Source organism: Neopelma chrysocephalum, unplaced genomic scaffold, assembly GCF_003984885.1.
Source record: "Neopelma chrysocephalum unplaced genomic scaffold, ASM398488v2 Primary Assembly neopelma1_63, whole genome shotgun sequence".
Lineage (NCBI taxonomy): Eukaryota > Metazoa > Chordata > Aves > Passeriformes > Pipridae > Neopelma > Neopelma chrysocephalum.
In genome coordinates, this window is record NW_020897720.1 from 7,467,655 (window position 1) to 7,487,161 (window position 19,507).

At 62.3% G+C, this 19,507-nt stretch overlaps 4 protein-coding genes across 6 annotated transcripts; all 4 read right to left on the reverse strand.

Moving 5' to 3' along the window:
* Nucleotides 1-161: 161 nt before the first annotated feature.
* N4BP3 (NEDD4 binding protein 3) lies at nt 162-5,181 on the reverse strand. Of its 3 annotated transcripts, none has more exons than XM_027682500.1 (5): nt 5,093-5,181; nt 2,992-3,435; nt 2,275-2,829; nt 1,813-2,070; nt 162-1,595 (listed from the first exon to the last, which is right to left on the reverse strand). In XM_027682500.1, exons 2-5 carry the CDS (start codon nt 3,403-3,405, stop codon nt 1,023-1,025), a joined length of 1,800 nt encoding a protein of 599 aa, XP_027538301.1. In that variant the 5' UTR covers nt 3,406-3,435; nt 5,093-5,181; the 3' UTR covers nt 162-1,022. The 3 variants fall into 3 exon arrangements, with proteins under 3 accessions (XP_027538301.1, XP_027538303.1, XP_027538302.1); XM_027682502.1 differs by having other exon boundaries at nt 2,992-3,438; nt 5,093-5,111; XM_027682501.1 differs by lacking the exon at nt 5,093-5,181 and having other exon boundaries at nt 2,992-3,593.
* A 3,977-nt stretch (nt 5,182-9,158) lies between these two features.
* Nucleotides 9,159-11,741, reverse strand: B4GALT7 (beta-1,4-galactosyltransferase 7). Its single transcript, XM_027682892.1, has 6 exons — nt 11,644-11,741; nt 11,173-11,526; nt 10,444-10,669; nt 10,102-10,185; nt 9,822-9,926; nt 9,159-9,657 (listed from the first exon to the last, which is right to left on the reverse strand). Exons 1-6 carry the CDS (start codon nt 11,688-11,690, stop codon nt 9,502-9,504), a joined length of 972 nt encoding a protein of 323 aa, XP_027538693.1. The 5' UTR covers nt 11,691-11,741; the 3' UTR covers nt 9,159-9,501.
* A 373-nt stretch (nt 11,742-12,114) lies between these two features.
* Nucleotides 12,115-16,094, reverse strand: LMAN2 (lectin, mannose binding 2). Its single transcript, XM_027682860.1, is given in 9 exon segments — nt 12,115-12,615; nt 12,731-12,850; nt 13,255-13,369; nt 13,544-13,705; nt 14,866-14,945; nt 15,147-15,264; nt 15,357-15,475; nt 15,556-15,880; nt 15,882-16,094. Coding segments are annotated over 9 exon segments (1,413 nt in total). The 3' UTR covers nt 12,115-12,454.
* A 335-nt stretch (nt 16,095-16,429) lies between these two features.
* On the reverse strand, nt 16,430-18,801 carry LOC113967331 (ADP-ribosylation factor-like protein 3). The gene is made up of 6 exons (XM_027682848.1): nt 18,655-18,801; nt 18,153-18,296; nt 17,939-18,055; nt 17,742-17,792; nt 16,847-17,032; nt 16,430-16,750 (listed from the first exon to the last, which is right to left on the reverse strand). Exons 1-6 carry the CDS (start codon nt 18,670-18,672, stop codon nt 16,703-16,705), a joined length of 564 nt encoding a protein of 187 aa, XP_027538649.1. The 5' UTR covers nt 18,673-18,801; the 3' UTR covers nt 16,430-16,702.
* Nucleotides 18,802-19,507: the final 706 nt, after the last annotated feature.

A 19,507-nucleotide genomic window follows, 5' to 3' on the forward strand; every position in this document is an offset into this window, starting at 1 on the left:
CCGCCCCCGGCCCCACCGTGACTCACTGCGCCTCAATGCCTCAACTGGTTGTACCTGCCCACCCTGGTGCAGCCGTGCTGGGGCAGGCCCAGGCCAGCCTGCAGCCCCACCGCCCACGTAGCCAGAATCCCCCCCGACCCCAAGGGAAGCAGAAGCCGGGAGAGAGAAATACAGGTTTATTGCAGGAACGGGGTGTGGGGCTCTGCTGTTACAGACACAGAGCAGGGCTTCTTCCTCCCAGCGCCTTTGGCTCCCCCAGCTCTCCCTCACCCACCCTGGGAGGGGAGACCCCAGCCTCTTCCCCAGCTCAGACACATCCCTGCCTACATGTCCTATTCCCCTCCCCAGTTCCTCCCAGTGCAGCAGGGCACCAGTTCCCATCCCTCCTTGCACAAGGCACTTGCCCCTCTCAGCCCGAGGGAAGCTGGATCAACCACCTCCATTGCAGAGCAGCCCCACACTGGGGACATGGGAAGCCCCAGTAGAGGTGTTGGCACAGCTGCCCCATCCCAGCAGTACCAGCACTCATCAGGGTTTCCTCCTCTGCCTTCCCAGTGGCACCAGCAGCTCCGTGGCCTTGCTGACAAGGTGGCCACTGCGAGCAGCAGGTGGAACCTCCACAGCAAAGCAGTGGGGTGGTGACAGGGCTCAAGCCCCTCCTCACAAGACATTAAGTTACTGGGTTGCAGGAACAGGGGCAGCAGAGCAGGAGGGACAGGGAATGTTTCACAGGGTGCTTGGTTTCTGCCCACGTGGCAGAAGGAATCACAGGGCAAATGCTCCTGGAGTCAGAGCACGGGGCACATGCAAGACCCCCACCCTGGCACAGATGGCCCCCCTGCTCTCCAGAGACCCCCACCAGAAAGGCCTGAAGCGCTGCAAGAAGGAAAAGCTCCCCTGTTGCAATCAGTCCTTCGGCCCAGGGCAGTGCTGAGCGGCCAGTCCTTGTGCACACCCTGAGATCGTCCCGCTGCAGCAGCAAGAGATGTTCCCCCTTCACAGTCCCACTGGCATCCCATCCCTCAGATCTTCGAGGACTCCACCCGCTCAATCCAGGGCGAGTCGGTCCCGACATCCCTGGGCTCCGACCGCAGCTGTCGCAGCTCCCGCTCCAGCGCCTGGCTCCGGTGGTACATCTCCATGTAGCTGGCCTGGAGCTCCCGCTGGTACCGCAGCACCTTCTCCTTCTCCTCCTGCCAGGTTTTCCTCTCCAGCTCAAAGTTCACAGCCTGCAGCTGGCCCTGACGCCGCTCCCGCAGCAGCTCTGCCCACAGCCACTCCACCTGCCGCTCCAGGGGCTCCGCCGTGTCGCTGTGGAGGCCCCGGCACTTGGAGTCATCAGTTTCGCAGCCAGGGAAGTCCTGGCACGATGGCATGGGGTCATCACCCAGAGGCATCGAGGTGCTGGGCTCTGGGGGACTCTGGAAGGAGTCTGCCAGCTGTGCCAGTTGGGAGTCCCTGGCCTGGACCTCCGCCTTGGCCTCCCGCAGCTGCGTCTTCAGGCTGAAGATCTCACCCAGCTTCTGAGCCATCTCCTCCTGGGTGTCCCGGAGCTGCTGTTTCAGCAGGGAGATCTCTGCTGCCTTTTGGCACACCTGTAGGGCACAGGCAAGCGGTGAGGAAAGGCTGGGGGAATCAGGACCCCAGGGGTGGCAGCACCCCAGATTGTCCTCCTGGGAGACCATGAACATCACACCTGGGTAATCCCCCCCATCCTGTGGCCACGAGTGACACTGGAGCAGGGAACCGTTGTGCTCATCCTGGCTCCACAGCCAGGAGGGTGGCAACAGTGAGGGAAAGAAGGGGACTCACCTCCCACTTGGTCTCCTCCAGCTTGGGGCTGCCACGCTCTCCCTGGGGCTGCCGGAGCTTGGGCTCCTCGCACTGGCACTGCTGCAGGCTCAGCTCCTCCTGCAGCCGCTTCTTCTCTTGCTGTGCCTTGTAGAGCTGCAGCTGCAGCGCCCGCTGCCCACGCTGCGCCTGCTGCATCACCTGCTGCAGCCGGGCCATGTACATCTGCTTCAGGTCCTCCAGCTCGTCCAGCCACAGCCGCTGCTTGTCCTCAAACACCTGCCAGCACAGGTGGACAGTGGTCAGAGTCCAAAGCCCCAGGGAGGGACCCCAGAAGGTCCCATGACGTTGGGTCCTCCTACGCTTGGGCATTCCCAGCCTATCACCCACCACAGCAGCTCCTTCCACCCAGACATCACTGTCCCACAGCCCTGCCCAGGGCACCCAGCACTGCCCCAGCCTCACCCCAGCCCCACGGCTCACCTGCGTGAAGGGGTCTTCAGTCTCGCTGAGACTCCTCTTGAGCTGTCGCAGCTCCCCTCCTGTCTCCTGCAGCCGATCCTCCAGCTGCTTCACCGCGTCCTCCAGCGAGTAGGAGAACTCATAGGGTGGCGGGGGCTCGCCGGGGCTCTGCAGCCGGCTCAGTGTGGCCATGCTTTTGCAGGACAGGGGCACCTTCTCAGGGGCCAGCGGGTCCCTGGGGCTCCGGGACACCCTGTCCAAGGAGCCCCCGATGTGGTTGATGTGGCCCATGGAGGCGCTGAACTGGCTCTGGGCAGGTTTGAGGCGGGAGCCGTACGATGGGAAGCTCTGGATGGAGTTGTGGCTGGAGTCAGAGGCCTCATCCAGGCTGATGGCGTGGAGCAGGTGGGTGCGGAGCGGGCCGTGCTGTGGGGCTGCTGTGCTGCTCTGCGACAGCAGCGTGTGCAGGCTCCCATTGCTCTTGGACAACTTCTGCCCCTTGGATGAGGACAGGCCCTGCATGGAGACCAGCCCCTTCCCAGCCACTGCCTTGAAGGCCGAGGGCCTGATACGGCACTGAAAAACAAGAGCAGAGTCAGCATAAGCCCAACAGCCCCCACAGCCAGGGGGTTCAAATCCCCACATCCCATTCAGGGGGGCATGGACTGTTCTGCTCCACCCCATCCTCTCATAGACCAGGACTTATTCCAGAATCCTGCACGGTGCCCACAGCCTCACCTTGTCAAAGCGGCCCCGCTCTGGTAGGGAGCTCTTGGAGAAGTCAGCCCCACGGTGATGCTCCCGGGAGCAGCGCTCAGGGGATCGGTTCTCACGGTCACTCTCGTAGTCCCTCTTGTAGCAGGCGCCCGAAGTCTGGTGCTTCCGCTCCGACCGCATCTCCTTCTTGGCCCCGTGCAGGTACCCAAAGAGCTCCCGCTGGTTTGGCCCCTTCCGCAACAAGCCGTCGGGCTGCCGAAGCCCCCGTGAGCCCCCCAGTGGGGCCCGCAGCTCCAGAGGGGACAGATCCTGCTTCTCCACTAGGCTGCCCACGCTGCCCATGCTGCCAACGACACCGGCAGGCTCTGAGGAGAGGTAGGTGCCAAGGACACGGGTGTCGGGCTCACAGGTCACAGGACCCTGTGCTGCTGCCATGGAGAATTAGAGAAAAGCCCAGTACCAGCACTGCTGGGGGAGAGACAGAGTCAGTAACGCCGGGCAATCAGGACCGCAAAACCCCCAGCACCCCCCTTCCTGCCCAGCCCCAAGGACCCACCTGGGCTCCTGGCACTGGGACAGACCTGCCATCTCCTATGCAGCTCCCTGGGGGAGCCAAGCAAAGGGGTGCCAGGGCACAGCACACACCGAGGCAGGGGCTCCCTGCTGCTGCCCCCCCCAACGGTGCAGCGCTTCCCTCCCACACCCAGCCCCACCTCCCGCCCGCGGCCGGGGCTGCCACCAGAACAGGCACCTGCCGCCCAGCCAGGCGGGCGAGTTCGGGAGCCGGCAGCACCTGCCCGGGCCTGGCGCCAGCCCCAGCCCCGCAGCACCCACCCGCCCTGCCAGGACCTCTGGGTCCGGACACCCTCTGGAGAACTCCCCAGAACGCCCCTGGGGATGCCCATCAGCTTGCCCTCCCCAGGGTGTGCAGGTGACAGGCACCTCTCAAGCACCACGGGGACACTTCCCGCACGGCATGGGCTCCTGCACCTCACAGGGTGAGCTGCACACGGGCCCGCTCCATCCACAGGCGTTTCCACCCCAGTACCAGGCAGGGATGAGGCAGCCACAGCCCAGCTGCTGTGTGCGTGCTGGGGACCCCGTGGCCGGACATGGCGCGAGGGCGGTGGGAAGGGGCAGGATGCTGACGGGACAATGCAGCTTCCTGCGCAGGTGGCCGGGGGAGGAAGGATGAGAGGATGCCTTCGGCCTTGGTTCTGGCTCCCCAGCACTAGGGAGAGGGACAATGGCCTCATACCAGCGCAGGGGACACTGCAAGCGTGGCAGGGGCGAGGCAGAACCCCCAGCATGGCTTCCAGCCTTGCCGAGGGCTCCAGGGCCGGGTTACACCCAGGAAGCTGCCCTGGTTCTCAGCACCACGCGCCGCGTAAACAAACACCCCGCTTTTAATTGCTGCCACGCACAAACCTGTCTGACAGCTCCCGGCCTGCGCTGTCACCTCCCTCTGCGAGCCCAGCACCTGCTCCGGGCATCGGCACCCCACGAAGGGCACCAGGGACGGACCCTCCGAAAGGATCTGGCATGCCTGCGGTGCCACGGGGCGTGCACGGGGATGGGGGACACGGATGTTCCCATGGTGGTGCGGCAGGGGAGTGGATGCTCATGCAGCCCCCGGCATTGGGGAGCAGCTCGGCCGAGCCCCGCAGCGGCTCCTCCCGGCACAGGCGGCCGAGGAAGTAGGTCAGGTTGTGGGAGCTTTGGGAAACGCCGGGGGAGCCCGAAGGTGTCCTGCCTGCGGCAGGGAGGGGATCACCCTCCAGGCGGCAAAACACCGGTCCGGCCAGCCTGGCTCCTTCGGGATCTGTTCCCAACCCTGGCCGTGCCCGGGCAAGATACGGCCACAAATCCTCTCCCCTTCCCACCCCACGCGGGAGGGCACGGCGGGGCTGCGCGGAGGCGCAGGGGGTGCTGCGGAGAGGCGAGCGCGGGTTCCCGCACAGCCCCCCCTGCGCCTCCCGCAGCCCCGCCGGAATTTCCGGCACGGGCAATGCGGAGGGGGCGGTCGGTCCCCAGGGCCGAGCCCGGGACAAAGCCCCGCACGCCAGAGCGCACCGGGGAAGGGAGATGGGGCGCCCCGGGAGCCCCCCGGCCCCGCACTCACCATGCCGGCGGCGCTGCGGTCCCGCACGGCTCCGCTCCGCGCTCCTTCCCTCGCCGCGTTTGAACGCGCCCCTCGGCCGCGGCCGCGCGGGGCGGCGGGCGGGGCCGGCACCGGCAAATCGCGGCGCGGGGGCGGTGGGACGGGAGGGGCGGGAAGGAGGAGGAGGAGGAGGAGGAAAGAGGAGGAGGAGGAAGGAGGGGGGCGGCCCGGCCGTGCCCACCAGCGGGGCGGGGCAGGGCGGGCTGGCTGCGTGCGGCGCCGAGAGCTCCTTGCGCAAACCTCCCCCCCCACGAAAGCGCGGGGAGACCCCCGCAAACCCCCTCGAGCTACAGCTCCGGGCTCAGCAGCGGCGCCCAGTCGGCCCCCGGTGGCCCTCACCGTAGCGCGGGGCTGGTGTGCCCGAGTGTCGCCCGGCGAGGGTGGAGAGAAATATTTTGCTTCGTACCTGTGGAGTGGAGAGGGGCCTCAGCACCGTGGGACAGTCCCTGCACCCTCCTCTTGCAGGACGACCCCGTGCCCCCCCCCAGCACCCACGGGTGGGCAGGAGCCCCACAAAGCCCCAGGGGACATGGTGTGTACCCCCACCTGCCCCAGCGCCTGGCCTGGCGCCAGCGAGACGCGACACGCTCCATCCCTGTGAATCAGCGCTGCCACGGCCTGGCCCGGAGCCGGTTTTGTCACTTGCCGCTCACTGCAGCGTGGCAGCCGCAGGGAGCGGGGATCCCGCCACGGGCTGGACCTGGTCACCGGCATCCCGGCCTCCTCGTGGAGCAGGACACCTGCAGCAGCCCTGCTCCGTCCCCACGGCGGGGTGCCCGTCTGTCCCCGGGGAGGGATCGCACCCGCACCGTCCCCAGCCTGGGGGATGCACGCACCCGGCACTCTCGCGTTCCGGGGCCCCGCTCGCTGCCAGCCCCCCCCCATACTCCCCCCGCACACCCGAGTCCTCAAGCTGTGCTGCCAGTGCTCTCCCACACACACACGCACCCGTGCCCGGTCCCTGCTCGCCGGGCTCACATGCTGGCAGTGTCCTCGGTGCGCTGCCAAGGCACGCTCCGCTCCCTCCGGCCCCCTGTTCCCCACCGCACGCCGGAGCGGCAGCACATGTGGCCTCTGAATAGGAGGGCCCTTCCCAGCATTGCCATTTCCCACCCTGCTGGCACCAGGAATGTGTCTGCAATGCCCCAGCTCTCTGTCTGGAGTCCAGCCATGAACGGGGCCCCACCGGCAGCCCGCAGGAACAGCCATCATCCCACGGGGCTTGGACCGGGCAGGTTCCAGTGATGCCGGGCTGACTGCAACGGGTGCTGGTCACAGCCGCACCCCTCCTTCCCGTCTGCCCCGTTTCCTGCTCCACCGTGCCCCGAGCTCGTCTCCCTAGGATAGCAGTTCCCACACTGCCTGGGACACTTCATGCCCCCTTCTCTGGGCAGAAATGCTCCTGCCTCCCATCAGTTTTTCCCCAGTCCCCACTCTGCCCACTTTACCCCCCAATCCTCCCCACCATGATACTAAAGCAATTTCATGTTTTTTACCAGCAAACAGCTCCAGAATCATCCGGTTTAGAACAACCCAGCAATAAAAGCCTTTGATTGCCATGCCTGCAGCAGCCCCCACACAGCCTCACTGGCAGCAATTGGGACCCCAGAAGGGGGGTCGCAGAGGGGCAGGGCTGGGACTCCAGGGACCCTCTCTGCCCCTGAGCATTTTGATCTCTCCTCAGGGTTGCTGAGAGCCTGAGAACGCTGGGAGGCCTCTTGCTCAGCTCTGCAGGACTCCTGGGACAGCAGGCAGAGTGTTATCCATCTGCAGGAAGGCAATGGAGAAAAACTTCATCCCTTCCCACTGGGCTATTGCTGATATCGAAGTGCGTGGGGGGAGCGGAGCTGAGCGACCTCCGAGTCACATTCAGGGCTATAAAAGGAACCCAGGTCTCCGGCATGGCGCCTCTTCCACAAAAGCAACTGGAGGGTGAGGGGGCTGCGAGCAGAGCTGAGAAATAGCTGCCAGGCAGCGGGAGAGGAGCCTGTAGCGCTGAGCGAAGTGTGAGGTGCACATATGCTCTGTTTCTGCACAGCTACGTCTCCATGAAACCTGCCCAAAATTGTGTCATCTATTTTGAACGGTGTAGAGAAATACTTTGATCTGCCTCTGCCAGCCCTGGCTGTGGTTCAGGCACCAGGAAGTGGCTGGAATACAGGTGGCCAATCCCAAAACCCGCACCATGGAAAGACAGGAGTGGGGCTGCTAGGCTGACATCTCCCTCTGGCTGCCCACAGCGAGGGACATGAGTGGTCCTGGGAACACCTCTAGAGGCGTGCACTGGGTGTCCCAGCCAACCAGCAATCTTCGTGCCAGGTATCAGTGCTGCTTTGGGGCCACTGGGCTGGAGAGGCCAATGGGAACTCTTGGGCAGCACATCCCCCCACCTCAAGGCTGGGCCTGCCCCTTCCATGACGCAAAGCAGCACAGCCTGATCCTCACCATCCTGCACAGCCACCACGACCCCTGCCTTGGAGACAGCCCCCCTCACACTCCATCTGAGGGCTCCAGACTCCTCTCCCAGCTCCAGAGCAGCACAGAGAGCAGATGGCACCAGATCTCTCCAGATACCCCATTCCTACATGGTACACGACCCCCTCACTTGGCTCTGATGCTTCTGCCTCCCTCATCCCAGCACTCCTCCCCAGAGCTGCTCATCTTCCCAGGATGGCAACAGCTTCTGTCTAGGAATGCAAAGAGACCACTCTGGGAAGCGCCAAGCAGGGGACGAGGACAGAAGGGACCAGGAAATGTGGAGGGCCTGGTGCCAGTGCTGGTGACGGGGCTGAACAGAGGGGTACTGGCTGTTCAATGGAGTTTACCCAGCTTGAGGAGGCAAGTACCCAAAACATGTGCCAAAACCCCAGAGTCAGCTTGGTGCAGGCCTACACATGGCACCATCTGTGAGCCAGCCTGAGCACCCTCCACTCTGGAGTGGCACAGCTCCATCCACACAGCAGCCCAAGGCCATGGCCAGGACAGGCTGGTGATGGAGGAGAGGAGCCCAGTGTTGGCAGGGGTCTCCCTTGAGAGTCATCAGGCATTTGCCACCCTCAGCAGATGAGGGTGAGTGGCAGCATCACAGAGGTCACAGTGCCGGTTCACTCCCAGCATGAGCAGGCATGGACCAGGCGCTGTTCCACAGCCACTGCTCCCACCTGGGTCTCAAGCTCTCCTGAGGGCCCCTTCTGCCCAGCTCTACACATCCCACTTCCCAGAAGAAGCTGCTGGTGTGGCTGATTTCTACTAAACCTTAACAACCGGCAGCCCCCAGCATCCCTTCTCACCCACTGGGACCTTTCCAACTTCCCCACCCAGGTCCTTGTCCTGCCATGACATGGGAGAAACTGCCCTGGCAGTGAGACAGTGCCAGGTGGCTGGAGTGAGCAGGTGGGAGCTGCAGCCTGGTCCCCCCCTAGACTTGCCTTTCTCTTATCAACCCAAACCGCCCTGTTCCCACCTTCAACAGGAACACCCCAGCCCCTCCCTTGCCCACAGCAGCTCTTGTAACTCTCAGCTCAGGTGAGTTAGGGGTGACTGTCTCAATTCCCACACTTCACCCACACCATTCCCCCAGTTCCACCAGCACTGCAGTGAGCCTGGCAGCCAGTCCTTCCCAGGACAGGGAATGCAGGGCTAGAGCAGATCCCAGTTCCCCTCAGCACTTCTGGGGAGACATCAAGTTCTCCAACCCCCTCCAGACAGGCTGAGGCAGCATATGCCACAGAGGGCAGACAGGGAGAGGAGCAGCTCAAGCCAGAACTCTCCTCCTTACTCCAAAGAGAGATCCTGGCCTACAACTGCTGACATCCAGCAGGGCTGTGGATCCTGGGGCTCAGGGCACAGCTTAACCACAACCACTTCCTGCAGTGGAGTGACCACAGCCCAGCCCTGGGGGTACCTGGCAGCTGGAACAGGCACCATCTCAGAGCCCATTTCAGACCGGCTCAGCCTACGAACCAGAGCACCCCCAGGGCGAAGCCAGTGAAGCCAGGAAGGTAAAGAGAGTAGGAAAATGGAGTGGTACAGCACAACCCAGGGCATTCACAACTCACAACTGCCCTGACAGGTCTTTATTGTCCTCTGAGCTGAGTGGCAGCTCAGGCACGTCCAGCACAGGAAAACCACCTCCTGTGCCTGCCATGGGAGGCAGCACTAGCGCCAGCAGCAACACCACCGAGTCCCACTCTCAGCCTCTTGTGTTGGTCCCAGCAAAACCCAGTTCTCAGCCTCGTCTGTTCCTCTGTGTCTCACCAGCACTGCCACGCTCATCCGCTGCCAAAATCTTGCCTGCTCCAAGCAGCTCCACGGCAGCCCCAGAGTCTTGGCACCAGCACAGTGCACACGACTGACACACGGGGACGGGCTCAGCCAAACGTGCACCAGGGGGTCTCATTTGTGTCACAGTCCAGCAAGATATTAAGGACGGTGCAAGGGGCTCCTGCCACGCTCAGATCTGTCCGTGATTCGATTCGGTACCTCACGTTGTTCAAACCTCCCTCACGATCCACCTTAAACTGCTCCTGGGGAAGAGAAAGACTGTTCAGCCCACATTGGAAGTGGGAAATACCCAGTGCCTGAGGAGGGAGCAGAGAGCTGGCAGGAGAGGACATGAGCAATGAGGGCTCAGAGCATGCGGTGATCACAACCCAAGCCTCCCATGGTTCCCCTTGACCACAGCTCTCACCTGCTTCTGTGCAGCAATGCGCTTCTGGTCTCTCTTCCTCCAGGCTGGGTCGTGCAGGTGCTGGAATGTCTCATATCCAGTTGTGATTCCAGAAGGACGACGAACCTGGGAGAAGAGCAAAGTTTCTGTAGAGCCACTGGAAAACTCCTGCACCTGCTGCTGGAGGAGGGAGTGCAGGGCTGCCTTCCTCAGGCTCCAACCCAGGCAGCCACAGCAGGGACCAGGCAAAGAGACAATAAAAAGGGCAATTCCAACCCAGGAGGGCACAGAGACCCCTTACCTGGAGACCAGCTCTTTTGATACGTCGATAAAACTCGTCGTCCTCTCGTCCCCAGCCCCAGAAGCGGTTGGACATGCCATTGCACTGGAACAAGAACAGCACCGGCCAAGGTCCAGCACAGCTCCATGGCCTCAGAGGAGCAGACACCAGCAGCACAAGCCCTGAACACCAGCGCAGCCTCCCCTCTCCTGCCCCCACCACCAGGTCAGACCACAGGCTCTGTCCCAAACCATTTTGACTCCTTTCCCTGCTTCCCAAGCATGTAGCACAAAACTCTCTTCACCGTGATAATGTTGTAGCCCCCGCCCCAAAGCATCCAGAACAACCCACCCATGTGCTCACCAACTCGTAGTGCTGCTTGGTGAGCAGCAGGATGCCGCCCACGTAGGTTGTGTAGTGGTAGAGCGGGTGCAGCTCTGGGGATGCCACGTGGAAGGGCCCTGTCTCTGGGAAGCTGTAGTCCAGGTGCTCGTTCAGGGGCAGGAGATCCACATCATGCATCGCAATGTAGTCGGTGTCGTTGCCGCTCTCCAGGAAGCCCACGTTGATCAGGGATGCCCTGTTAAACCTGCCACGGGACCGGGGGGTCTCAGTGCCACACACAACAGCCACTGTCCCTTCACATCCCTCTGTCACACTCCTCAATGCTCAATGTCCAACCAGTCCCCAAACAGGGACAAACACAACACTCCTTGTCCTGAAACTGCACCCCTGCTTCTCCATGCAGAGCGAGCTGGGGACAAGCAATAGTGTTTCCAAACACCCCATGGTCTTTCTTTGAATTTCAGAGTCCCCAGATGTTTGCTGCTGCAGACCTGTGACATGGGGGGAGAAAGCTGAAATACCCGGGGGTTAGAGGGTTCTGTGATTCTTGCTAAGGAAAAGAGAAGCTAAACACCTTCATCTCTCTCTGAGCTCTAGAATGAGCAACTTCGAGCAGAGCATCACACTCTGCCCACCATGTCCCACTGGCCTGGCACTCTGCTTCTCCAAAAGACCCTCCCAGAGCTCATGGCAGGGACAGAGCTTCGGGAAGGGGCCCTCGTCCCTAAGCACAGGGAGAGACGCTACCTGAAATGATCCACTTGGTTGAGGATGAAGATGTGGTGACGGATCTTCTTCTTGTTGAGGAAGCGGTGCATGTAGGGCACGAAGGCCAGCAGCTCCTCGAAGCGCTCTCGGAAGGGCACCAGCAGCGCCAGCCGGTGTGGGCCCCACGACGGCTCGTCCCGGGCGGGCTGGAGCGGGGCGGGGGGCGGGCAGGGCTGGCGGGGAGTCCCCCGGTCCTGCCCGCCGGGCACCGGCCCCTCGCCCGAGCAGCTGAGCTGGAGCCAGAGCAGCGAAGCGAAGCCCAGGAGCAGCGCCAGGAGGAACAGCGGGAAGGCGGAGAGTCGGCCGGGGAAGAGCCCCAGGAGCGGCGGGGACCTGGGGAACGGCGCGGGGTCAGCGGGCGGCGGGACTCCCATCCCCAGATCCCCCCTGACCCCGCCCCGCCGGACCCCCTGGTGTCACCCCCGTCCCCCCGTGCCCCGCCGGGCTCACCCGCCGCCGCGCAGCCGGAGCGCGTCCCTGCGGCGGGCCGGGCCCATGGCGCCCGCCCGGCCCCGCCGCCCCGCGGACACGCTGGCGGCGCCCGCCGCTCCCCCCCGACCTCCCGGAAACACGGACACGCTTCCCTTCCGCCGGCGGGGCGGGACGGGGGCGGGACCGACCGCCGAAGACGTGCCCCCCTCCTCCTGCACCGCCCGCCACCAATGGGGCTCCTTCCTCCGGGAATATCCCCCGGGCACATGGCGTGCCCCCCGAAGATTCCAGAGAACACAGACTCCCCCCGCCCAGTTCCTTCGGGACCCTCCCAAAATTGCCTCCCCACGCAGCTGGGACCCCCTCCTGCCGGGAAAAGCACCCCCTTCACTCCCAGCTCTTTCAGCCCCCCCACCGGCGTTTCCCATCCCATCCTCTCTCCATGTAGAGCCCCCCTTCTCCCCCCTCAGACAGAGCCAGAGCCGCAGGTGGTATCAGTCCTTTAATGCCCCACTCACAGCCCCCTCTCCACAGCCCCTCACCTCATGTTCACACCTGCCCCAGGCAGCACAGCAGGTCCCAGCTGGCAGGGGAGCACTGGAAAAAACTGGGGAGCAACCTCTAGGCTCCCACACCACAGCTCTGGAGGTCCAGAGGGCATCACCCCCCCCTTGGTCCGATCTGCTGGAGGCCAAGGGCCGGGCGGGGGTTACAGCCAAACTTACAGACAGGTAAGAAAATACTTCTGGTATTTCTCAGAAACAGCATTTAGAAACCACAGTTTTTACAGCTCCCCATAGAAAAGATGGGTTTGGGCACAGGTGTTCCTTTAGTAGAAACGCTTGTTCCGCTCCTGGCGCTTCTGGAAGACCACGGCTCCCACCACGGCGCAGATGATGATGCCCAGCAGTGCACAGAGCAGGAGCAGGAACACCTTCCAGCCCGTCAGGGGCCCGCTACGGAAATTTCCCGTCGGGTCATCCACGTTGTCTGTAAGAGCAAGAACAGAGACAGTCCCAAGCTTGGCTCCCACAGAGTCTCACAGGGTGTCACAGCCCCAACATTCCAATCCCCCATGGAAGGTCTTTGAAGCCCATGGACTCACCTTTGGGGGACTTAAGGAGGCTGACCCTTGGCTCGATCTTGGTCCAGTCAACGGTCTCATCTTCTACAGGGTGCTCCACCATGAGCTGGAACAGCTTCATCGAGATAATGTCGTGATTGTCTGTGGAACAGCCAGCAAATGCTGTCAGAAACTCTGAGATGTCCAGGCACTCAGAGCACCCCTTGGACCCTGCTCTGCCAGGTCCAGTCTCCTTCCCTCTCAAGCCAACCTCATTCCCAGGTATCAAACTGCAATCCCAAGATGTTCCTTGGTTCTCAAGTACCCCCTTCCCCCGGCCACAGGTTCCTGCTAAAGATGGTTGCAAGAGCCCAGTGAACAATTCAGGGAAAGGAAGCCATGGAAGCTATCCAGTGCATCCACAGTGTTACAGTCACAGAATCATAGAATAGCTGGGATTGGAAAGGACCACTGGAGACCATCTAGTCCAACATTTCTGCCAAGGCAGGATCACCTAGTCCAGGCTCCAACCACCAAATGCTCCCCTGAGCAAAGCCCCCTCTCACCAGACAGATCTCCAGTGCCAGCAGAAGCACCAAAGAAGTATCCGGTTGGCAGCTGCACTCCTGCAATGTCGATGCAGTTCTTCCATTCATTCTTGTCTTCCACATCAGTCATCACCTGCAAGACCAGGGCAGGGTCACACCAGGAATGCTCACTGCTATCCTGCAGCTCTTTCAGAGCTGGAGGTGCTGGAGGGGCAGGCAGCTGAGCCTGGAAAACCACCTCCAGGTCACATACTGCTCCAGCAACCCCCACCCCACTGAATGTGCACGACCCCCCACAGGTGCTCACCGTGAGCCGGCCCCGGGAGTACCGGATCGCCAGGAAGGTGTCGTGGTTCTGGTTGCGCAGGTCGGCGGAACACCCGGCCAGCTCCGTCCAGCGCCCGTCCTTGCTCTGGTCGTACGTCAGGGACCCGTTGTTGACCATGGCCGAGATGTAGGGGAACACCCGCTGCGGGGGGACACACAGCAGCTGCTGGGGGGCTGCACTGCCAGGGCTACCACGCCCTCAGGGAGAGCAGGGTGGGAGCACAGCGAGTATGCAGCACAGGACCACGGAGTCAAGGCTGCTTCTCCACACAAAGCTGCTTCTAAGCTGAGCCAGAGCTTGTCTGCCTAAAGCCAAGTCACCACTTCTGATCTTCACATCATGACCCCCATTCTGTGATTCTGTGAATAAGCCCACCCTGTACCACGTGGCCAAGGCAGAGACAGCCCCAAGCTTGCAGAGTGGCTGGATAAAAATCACAGAATCATTTTGGTTGGAAAAGACCTCTGAGAACATGAGGTCCCACCTGTGACCCATCACCACCCTGTCAACCAGAGCAGAGCACTGAGTGCCATGTCCAGTCCTCCCCTGAACACAAGAAGTGTAAGAACAGAGCACAAGACCCAGAACAGGCAGAAACCCCACATAAGCAGCAAAACCACACACAGGGCTTTGTTGTCAGTAGATTTTATAGACCAGGAGAGGCCAATTGGAGATAGAAATTCACCTCCCATGAGCATCAAGGCAACAGGGAGATGGGTCATTTCCAGGTGCTTTATGACTGAAGCATCACATTTTTTGGTGATACAGACCTCAAAGCACAGTTTTGTTTTCTGACTGTGCCATCATGAGATCAACAAAACACAGAGCAGGACAGAAGAAAAGGACCCCCAGCCCCCATGGAACTGATCTGTACTGTGACCACAGGGAATTCTGGAGCAAAGAGCCAGCCTAGGAGTTTCTTTCAGAGACACACAGGTTGCAAAGAGAAAATAAGACCAGAAACATCATGGAATGAGCAACCAAAGCACAGAGCTCAGGAAATGACACTCAGGATGAATATTAACGGTGGTGCTTGGTTTACACCAGCCCTGTGCCCACTCTCATGTGTGGAAGGAAATGCCTGGAAAACAGCTGTGTAGCCAACAGCAGCACAAGAAGGAGCAAGGACCTTCTTATCTCCATAAATGCATGTACAAACTCTTCCCTTTACCAGCTCCTACGACAGGAAGAGCAGACCACGCTCAAGTAAGGGAAGACTTTTCCTTAGACTGGGTGTGAAGCTCTCGGAGGAGGAAGGAAACGTCCTCCTGGGCACTGCACAGGCTCCCTGGACCACTCACCTCCGTCGCTTCATCGTTGGGATACGTGTCAAGGAAAATAGCCAGTCCATGAAACTTGTCCTTGCTGCCAAAGACAGGACCTGAAACAGGACAGAACATTGGAGACAAAAGGCTCCAGGATTTATGCTCAGACTTCTGAGCTGTACAAGCTGTTCACTGCCAGGCAGGTGGCTGAGGGCACCTGCTCCCACACAGGACACACCAGACAGAGGGAGCTCGGGGGCCCTCCCTGCCCAGCTGCCTTCCGGGACAGGGTACGTGTGCTGCTGACCCGCACTGACCTGGCACCAGCCGATCCTGCGTGTACCACAGCGCCAGCCCGTCCCCGTGCAGGTTCTTCTTGCCTGCTCCGTGGATCTTGAAGTGGACGTGAAGCTCCCAGTCCTTGAGGAAGCAGGGCTGTGGGAGAGACCTCAGCGGCGTCAGGGCGAGACCCGGGAGAGGCAGCGGGGCCGCCACGGACCCCCGCCCGTCTCCCCTCGGGCTCTCACCACGCGGTTCCAGATGGAGCCCTCTCGACTGCGCTCGTCGGGCGTCAGGCGGACGTACTGGCTGGTGACCATGGTGCTGCCCTGGAAGTCCCACAGCGGCATCGCGGCAGAGCCCGCGCCTGCAAAGGGGCGAACAGAACGCGGATCAGCCCCGGTCGCTCTCGGGGCGCACGGCGCGTCCGCCCGGCCCCGCGCTCACCCTGGTACGGCTTCATGAGCGAGTGCTCCCGCTTCAGGTGCTCGCTGTTGCCGTCCGTGAGCTCGGCGGGCGCCGGGCGCGGCCCGACCAACGCCAACAGCAGCGCGGCCACCGCCACCAGCCCGCCCGCACCCGCCGCCATTCTCCGCTTCCGCCTTCCGGCGCCCCGCCCCGGCCCCGCCCCGCAACCGCGATGGCCAATCAGAAACCCACACACTGCCGCGGTCCCGCCTCTGGAGGTGAGCGACACCGCTACCCGCGTATGGTAGGGAAGGGAGGCGGGGCCAGAGGGAGTGAGAGGCTCCCGCTGCGCTTCGGGAGGCGGGAGGAGGAGTTCGAACATCATCCCTGCGCGTGCGCGGCGGTTCTGGGGGCATGCCGGGAGATGTAGTTCCCGCCCTCTCCAGGGCGCTCACGTGCGTGCCTCGTGCCGCCCGCGGGACACGTGACCCGCCCCGACGGGACCCGGGAACGGGGACGTTCCCGGCAATGACCCCGCGGGACTGGCTGGGCAGCGGGGTGCGCTATCCCGGCGCCATGGCAAAGGACTGGCCGAGGCAGAGTGGAGGTCACAGCAGCTTTATTGAGGGCTGCAGGGCCACCCCCCGCCCCATCGCAGAGGTTCTCACCCCATTCCTCCGCCCCGTGGTGGTCAGGAGGCGGAATCTCCCATCCCTCTGGATGGGCAGCGAGACGGCGGCAGCCCTGGTTTGGGCGTCCCAAGGGCTCTGGCAGAGCAGCCTCTCAGCGGCACAGAGGGAGTGGCTGCAGCCAGAGCTGGCACCAGGCAAGGAGAGCCCTCCGTTGGTGACTGCCCAGCCACGTCCTCGCTGTCTTCGTGCTTGCCCCAGATCCTGGGCAGGTTCTCGTGCTAGAGGTGTGCGAGCCCTTGACGCAGTGGGACATGTGCTTCCTCCAACAGCACAGGGGCTGCAGGAGGGTCAAGGGGTACAAGGAGCCCGTGGAAGCCCAGGAGGCAGGGAGAGGGGAAACCAATTGGTTAGTGGAAGACTAGGTGGGAAAATCATCTGAGCATGGCAGTCTGAGGCTCAGGGCCCAGCAGAGCCTTGGGGGGAGCCGAGGGACCAAGGGGGTTGGCCATGGTGGAGGGACCTGCAGCTCAGTCCCGTCTGGCACTTCGCAGCTCTCACTTCTTTCTGTTCATGATCTGGCTGGAAATCCAGTTCATCCCATCCTGGAGGGAAAAGAGATTGTGAGCACAGCCCCAAGAGCACGGCAGGCCCTTGGGTCCTCTCCCACCTCTGCAGAGCCTGCAGGCCCCCATCTCTACCTGCACTCCTTCCCCAGACAGGGCCGAGCAGGCCTGGATCTGCCACTCCCGGTCTCGGTAAGTGTGGAGGTTCAGCCCTTCTGCGATTTCATCTGCAGGGGCTGCGGTCACCAGGTCCTGCTTGTTGGCAAACACCAGCAGCGGGACCCCCGTGAGGGACTCGTCCTCCGTGAGCTCTGCCAGCTCCTGCCAAGAGAGAGCCTTCTCCCAGGGCTGCTGCCCTCACCGGAGCTGCCCAGGGTGGGCTGGATACCTCAGCTCCCAAACCACCTCATCCCCTCTCTCTTATTGTAGATAAAGTAGCTGTGAGGTCTTGACATTCCAAAGGAAAGACATGCCCCCCTGAAGCTCCATAGGCCCAGGGTTCTCTGAGGGCTGAAGTATTCCCAGCACTGAGAGCCTGGGTAAAGGGCAGCTGCAGGAGGCTGCTGCCAGTCCCGTGCTGTCTGGCACACCCACAACGCCGTCTGGTGCCGGAACAGCCAAGGCTGGCACTCAAGAGTCTCACCTTCCCCTCTCAGAGCTTTATTCCCAGGGTTTGTAACTGAATTTGCTACTCCCTAACCTGGTGCTGGGGAGTTGGGACAAGGGCTGGCACCTGAGGGGTCACTCCCACCTGGGGCAGAGTCACCCTTGTGCCAGGTACCCCTCGGGCAGCACACCAGGCTTGGGGGGGAGCTGCTGGGCACGGATCTACCATAGAGGGGGTGCCTCTGCCTGCTGGGACTGATCTTGAGCCCTTCCCACAGAGTTCTGGGCACAGCACGGCCCCCACTGCAGCACTGCCCTACGGTTGAAAGCAGCCTCTCTGCCAGCTCCAGCCCTCAAAGAGCTGGTGCCAGACAGATCTCCGAGCACCAGGACCCCACAGCCAACCCCATCGGATCCTTCATACCTGCCCTGTCTCCTCGAAACGCTTCTGGTCGGCACTGTCAATGACATAAATCTGCCGTGGGGACAAAAGGGACAGTCAGGGGCTCCTTCTAGCCTGGCTGCACAGCCCTTCTGTGGGGCCCACACACCACTGCTGGTGGCCCCACACAGAAGGCACATCTCTCCATGCACAGGGCTGTGGGGGGCTGCCCCACTCACCAGCAGGTCTGTGCTGCCCAGATACTTCTTCCAGTATGGGCGGATGGAGCGCTGCCCCCCGATATCCCAGACATTCAGCTTCAAACCATGCGAGTGGACACTCTTTATGTTGAAACCCTGAGCAGGGACACAAACGCCAGCATGACCCAAGGGACAGTTGGGACCTGCACTCCCTCCTCCCCCCGCACTGGCCGTGGCCCCCAGCAGCACCTACCTGAGTGGGGGTGATGGTGCTGACCTCCTCGGATGCCAGGCGCTTCAGCAGTGTCGTCTTCCCCGCGTTGTCCAGCCCCAGCAGGACGATGCGGAGCTCCTGCTCCGGTGAACCCTTCAGCTTCTGGATGACGGAGAGCAGCCCCTAGGGGCACAGGGAGATGCTGGGGGAGCCCTGTGGGGTGCCGGGTGGCTGCAGAGCACTCTTGTTTTGAAGGGGGAGAACTGGGTGCCCTGTTGGCTATGTACCCTGCATCTGTGGCCTGAGCTCTGCTCCCAAGGTGTCCAGACTTGGGGTGGCCCCATGGCAGATCCACAGAGCCTCAATTCCTCCCCCTCCAGGTATGCTGTCCCTGCCCCAGCACCTCTGGCAGCTCCTGACTGTGCTGGGGGAATGTGCTCAGGGGAGAGCCCTGCTCTGCTAACCCGCCCAGCATTGCAACTGAGAGTTGATGCTGCTCACCCACCCTGGAGCAGGTGGGATGTCACCGGACCCCACTTACCTTCTGCACATCACCCATGGTCCAGGAGTCTCTGTGGCCCGCAGCACGCCTGGGGAGCTGCCGGGGGCCTGTCCCCGGGGCCCGCCGGCGGCTGCGTGACTGGCACGCTCCCCATCCCCGGGGGAGGAAGAGGATTATGGGCTCCAGAATTAGCTGCTGTTCCTCCATTTACCCACAGCATTAAATAATGCCCTCAGCAAATCCCCCAGCCAGCTGTCACCCCGCCGTCACCTACCCCCAGGATAAACCAGGTCCCCCTGGGCTGGGGCACTGGGGCACAGGGTGTCCCTCTCCCCACGGGGCCAGGCTCCCACCCCAGGAGGATGCTGTGCCCAGGCACCACGGGTATGGCTGTGCCCTGGGGCACAGGGCTGACACAGCCTCCCACCAGCACCCACAAGCTGCCCCCTCAGAGGGTGGCAGGAGGAAATGCTGAGGCTGGAGCTGCCTGAGGCCACATCACCCACTGCTGCCCGAGGGAAACCACCAGGCCCTGGAGCAGGTCAAGGGCTGGGCTGTTGGCAGCTCGAGGTCGGGGATGGCGCAGGACAGGGGTCCAGAGGGACCTTCCCCTGCAGCCCACCCCAGCCCAGGTGGAGTGAGGGGCTTGTCCATTCTCCATTTGCATTAAATACATTAATTAAGCAATGTCTTTGATTCCTGCACGCTGCAGTTTGGTCCTCAGATCAGGTTTCCTAGCAGAGAGGTTATCCTCGCGGTGAGGATCGTGAGTCATGCACTCTTGGAGAGACATTTTTATTTATAACTCCTGTTGCAAAGCCAAGCCAGACAACACAGCCACACTCCAACAAAGGAAGGGGAGCAGCACAATCACCCCCCATTCCAATGCCCC

Excerpts from the sequence above, each read along its gene's own strand:
- N4BP3 (XM_027682500.1), bottom strand. The coding sequence starts at position 3,405 with ATGGCAGCAGCACAGGGTCCTGTGACCTGTGAGCCCGACACCCGTGTC. Across the intron at positions 2,830-2,991 it reads AGCGGGGCCGCTTTGACAAG|TGCCGTATCAGGCCCTCGGC; the intron begins GTGAGGCTGTGG and ends CTTGTTTTTCAG. Across the intron at positions 1,596-1,812 it reads TGGAGGAGACCAAGTGGGAG|GTGTGCCAAAAGGCAGCAGA; the intron begins GTGAGTCCCCTT and ends TGTGCCCTACAG.
- B4GALT7 (XM_027682892.1), bottom strand. The coding sequence starts at position 11,690 with ATGGGCCCGGCCCGCCGCAGGGACGCGCTCCGGCTGCGCGGCGGCGG. Across the intron at positions 10,670-11,172 it reads AACCAAGTGGATCATTTCAG|GTTTAACAGGGCATCCCTGA; the intron begins GTAGCGTCTCTC and ends GTCCCGTGGCAG. Across the intron at positions 9,658-9,821 it reads GCATTGCTGCACAGAAGCAG|GAGCAGTTTAAGGTGGATCG; the intron begins GTGAGAGCTGTG and ends TCTCTTCCCCAG.
- LOC113967331 (XM_027682848.1), bottom strand. Across the intron at positions 17,033-17,741 it reads GTTTCGAGGAGACAGGGCAG|GAGCTGGCAGAGCTCACGGA; the intron begins GTATGAAGGATC and ends CTCTCTTGGCAG. Across the intron at positions 16,751-16,846 it reads TGTCTGGGGAAGGAGTGCAG|GATGGGATGAACTGGATTTC; the intron begins GTAGAGATGGGG and ends TTTTCCCTCCAG.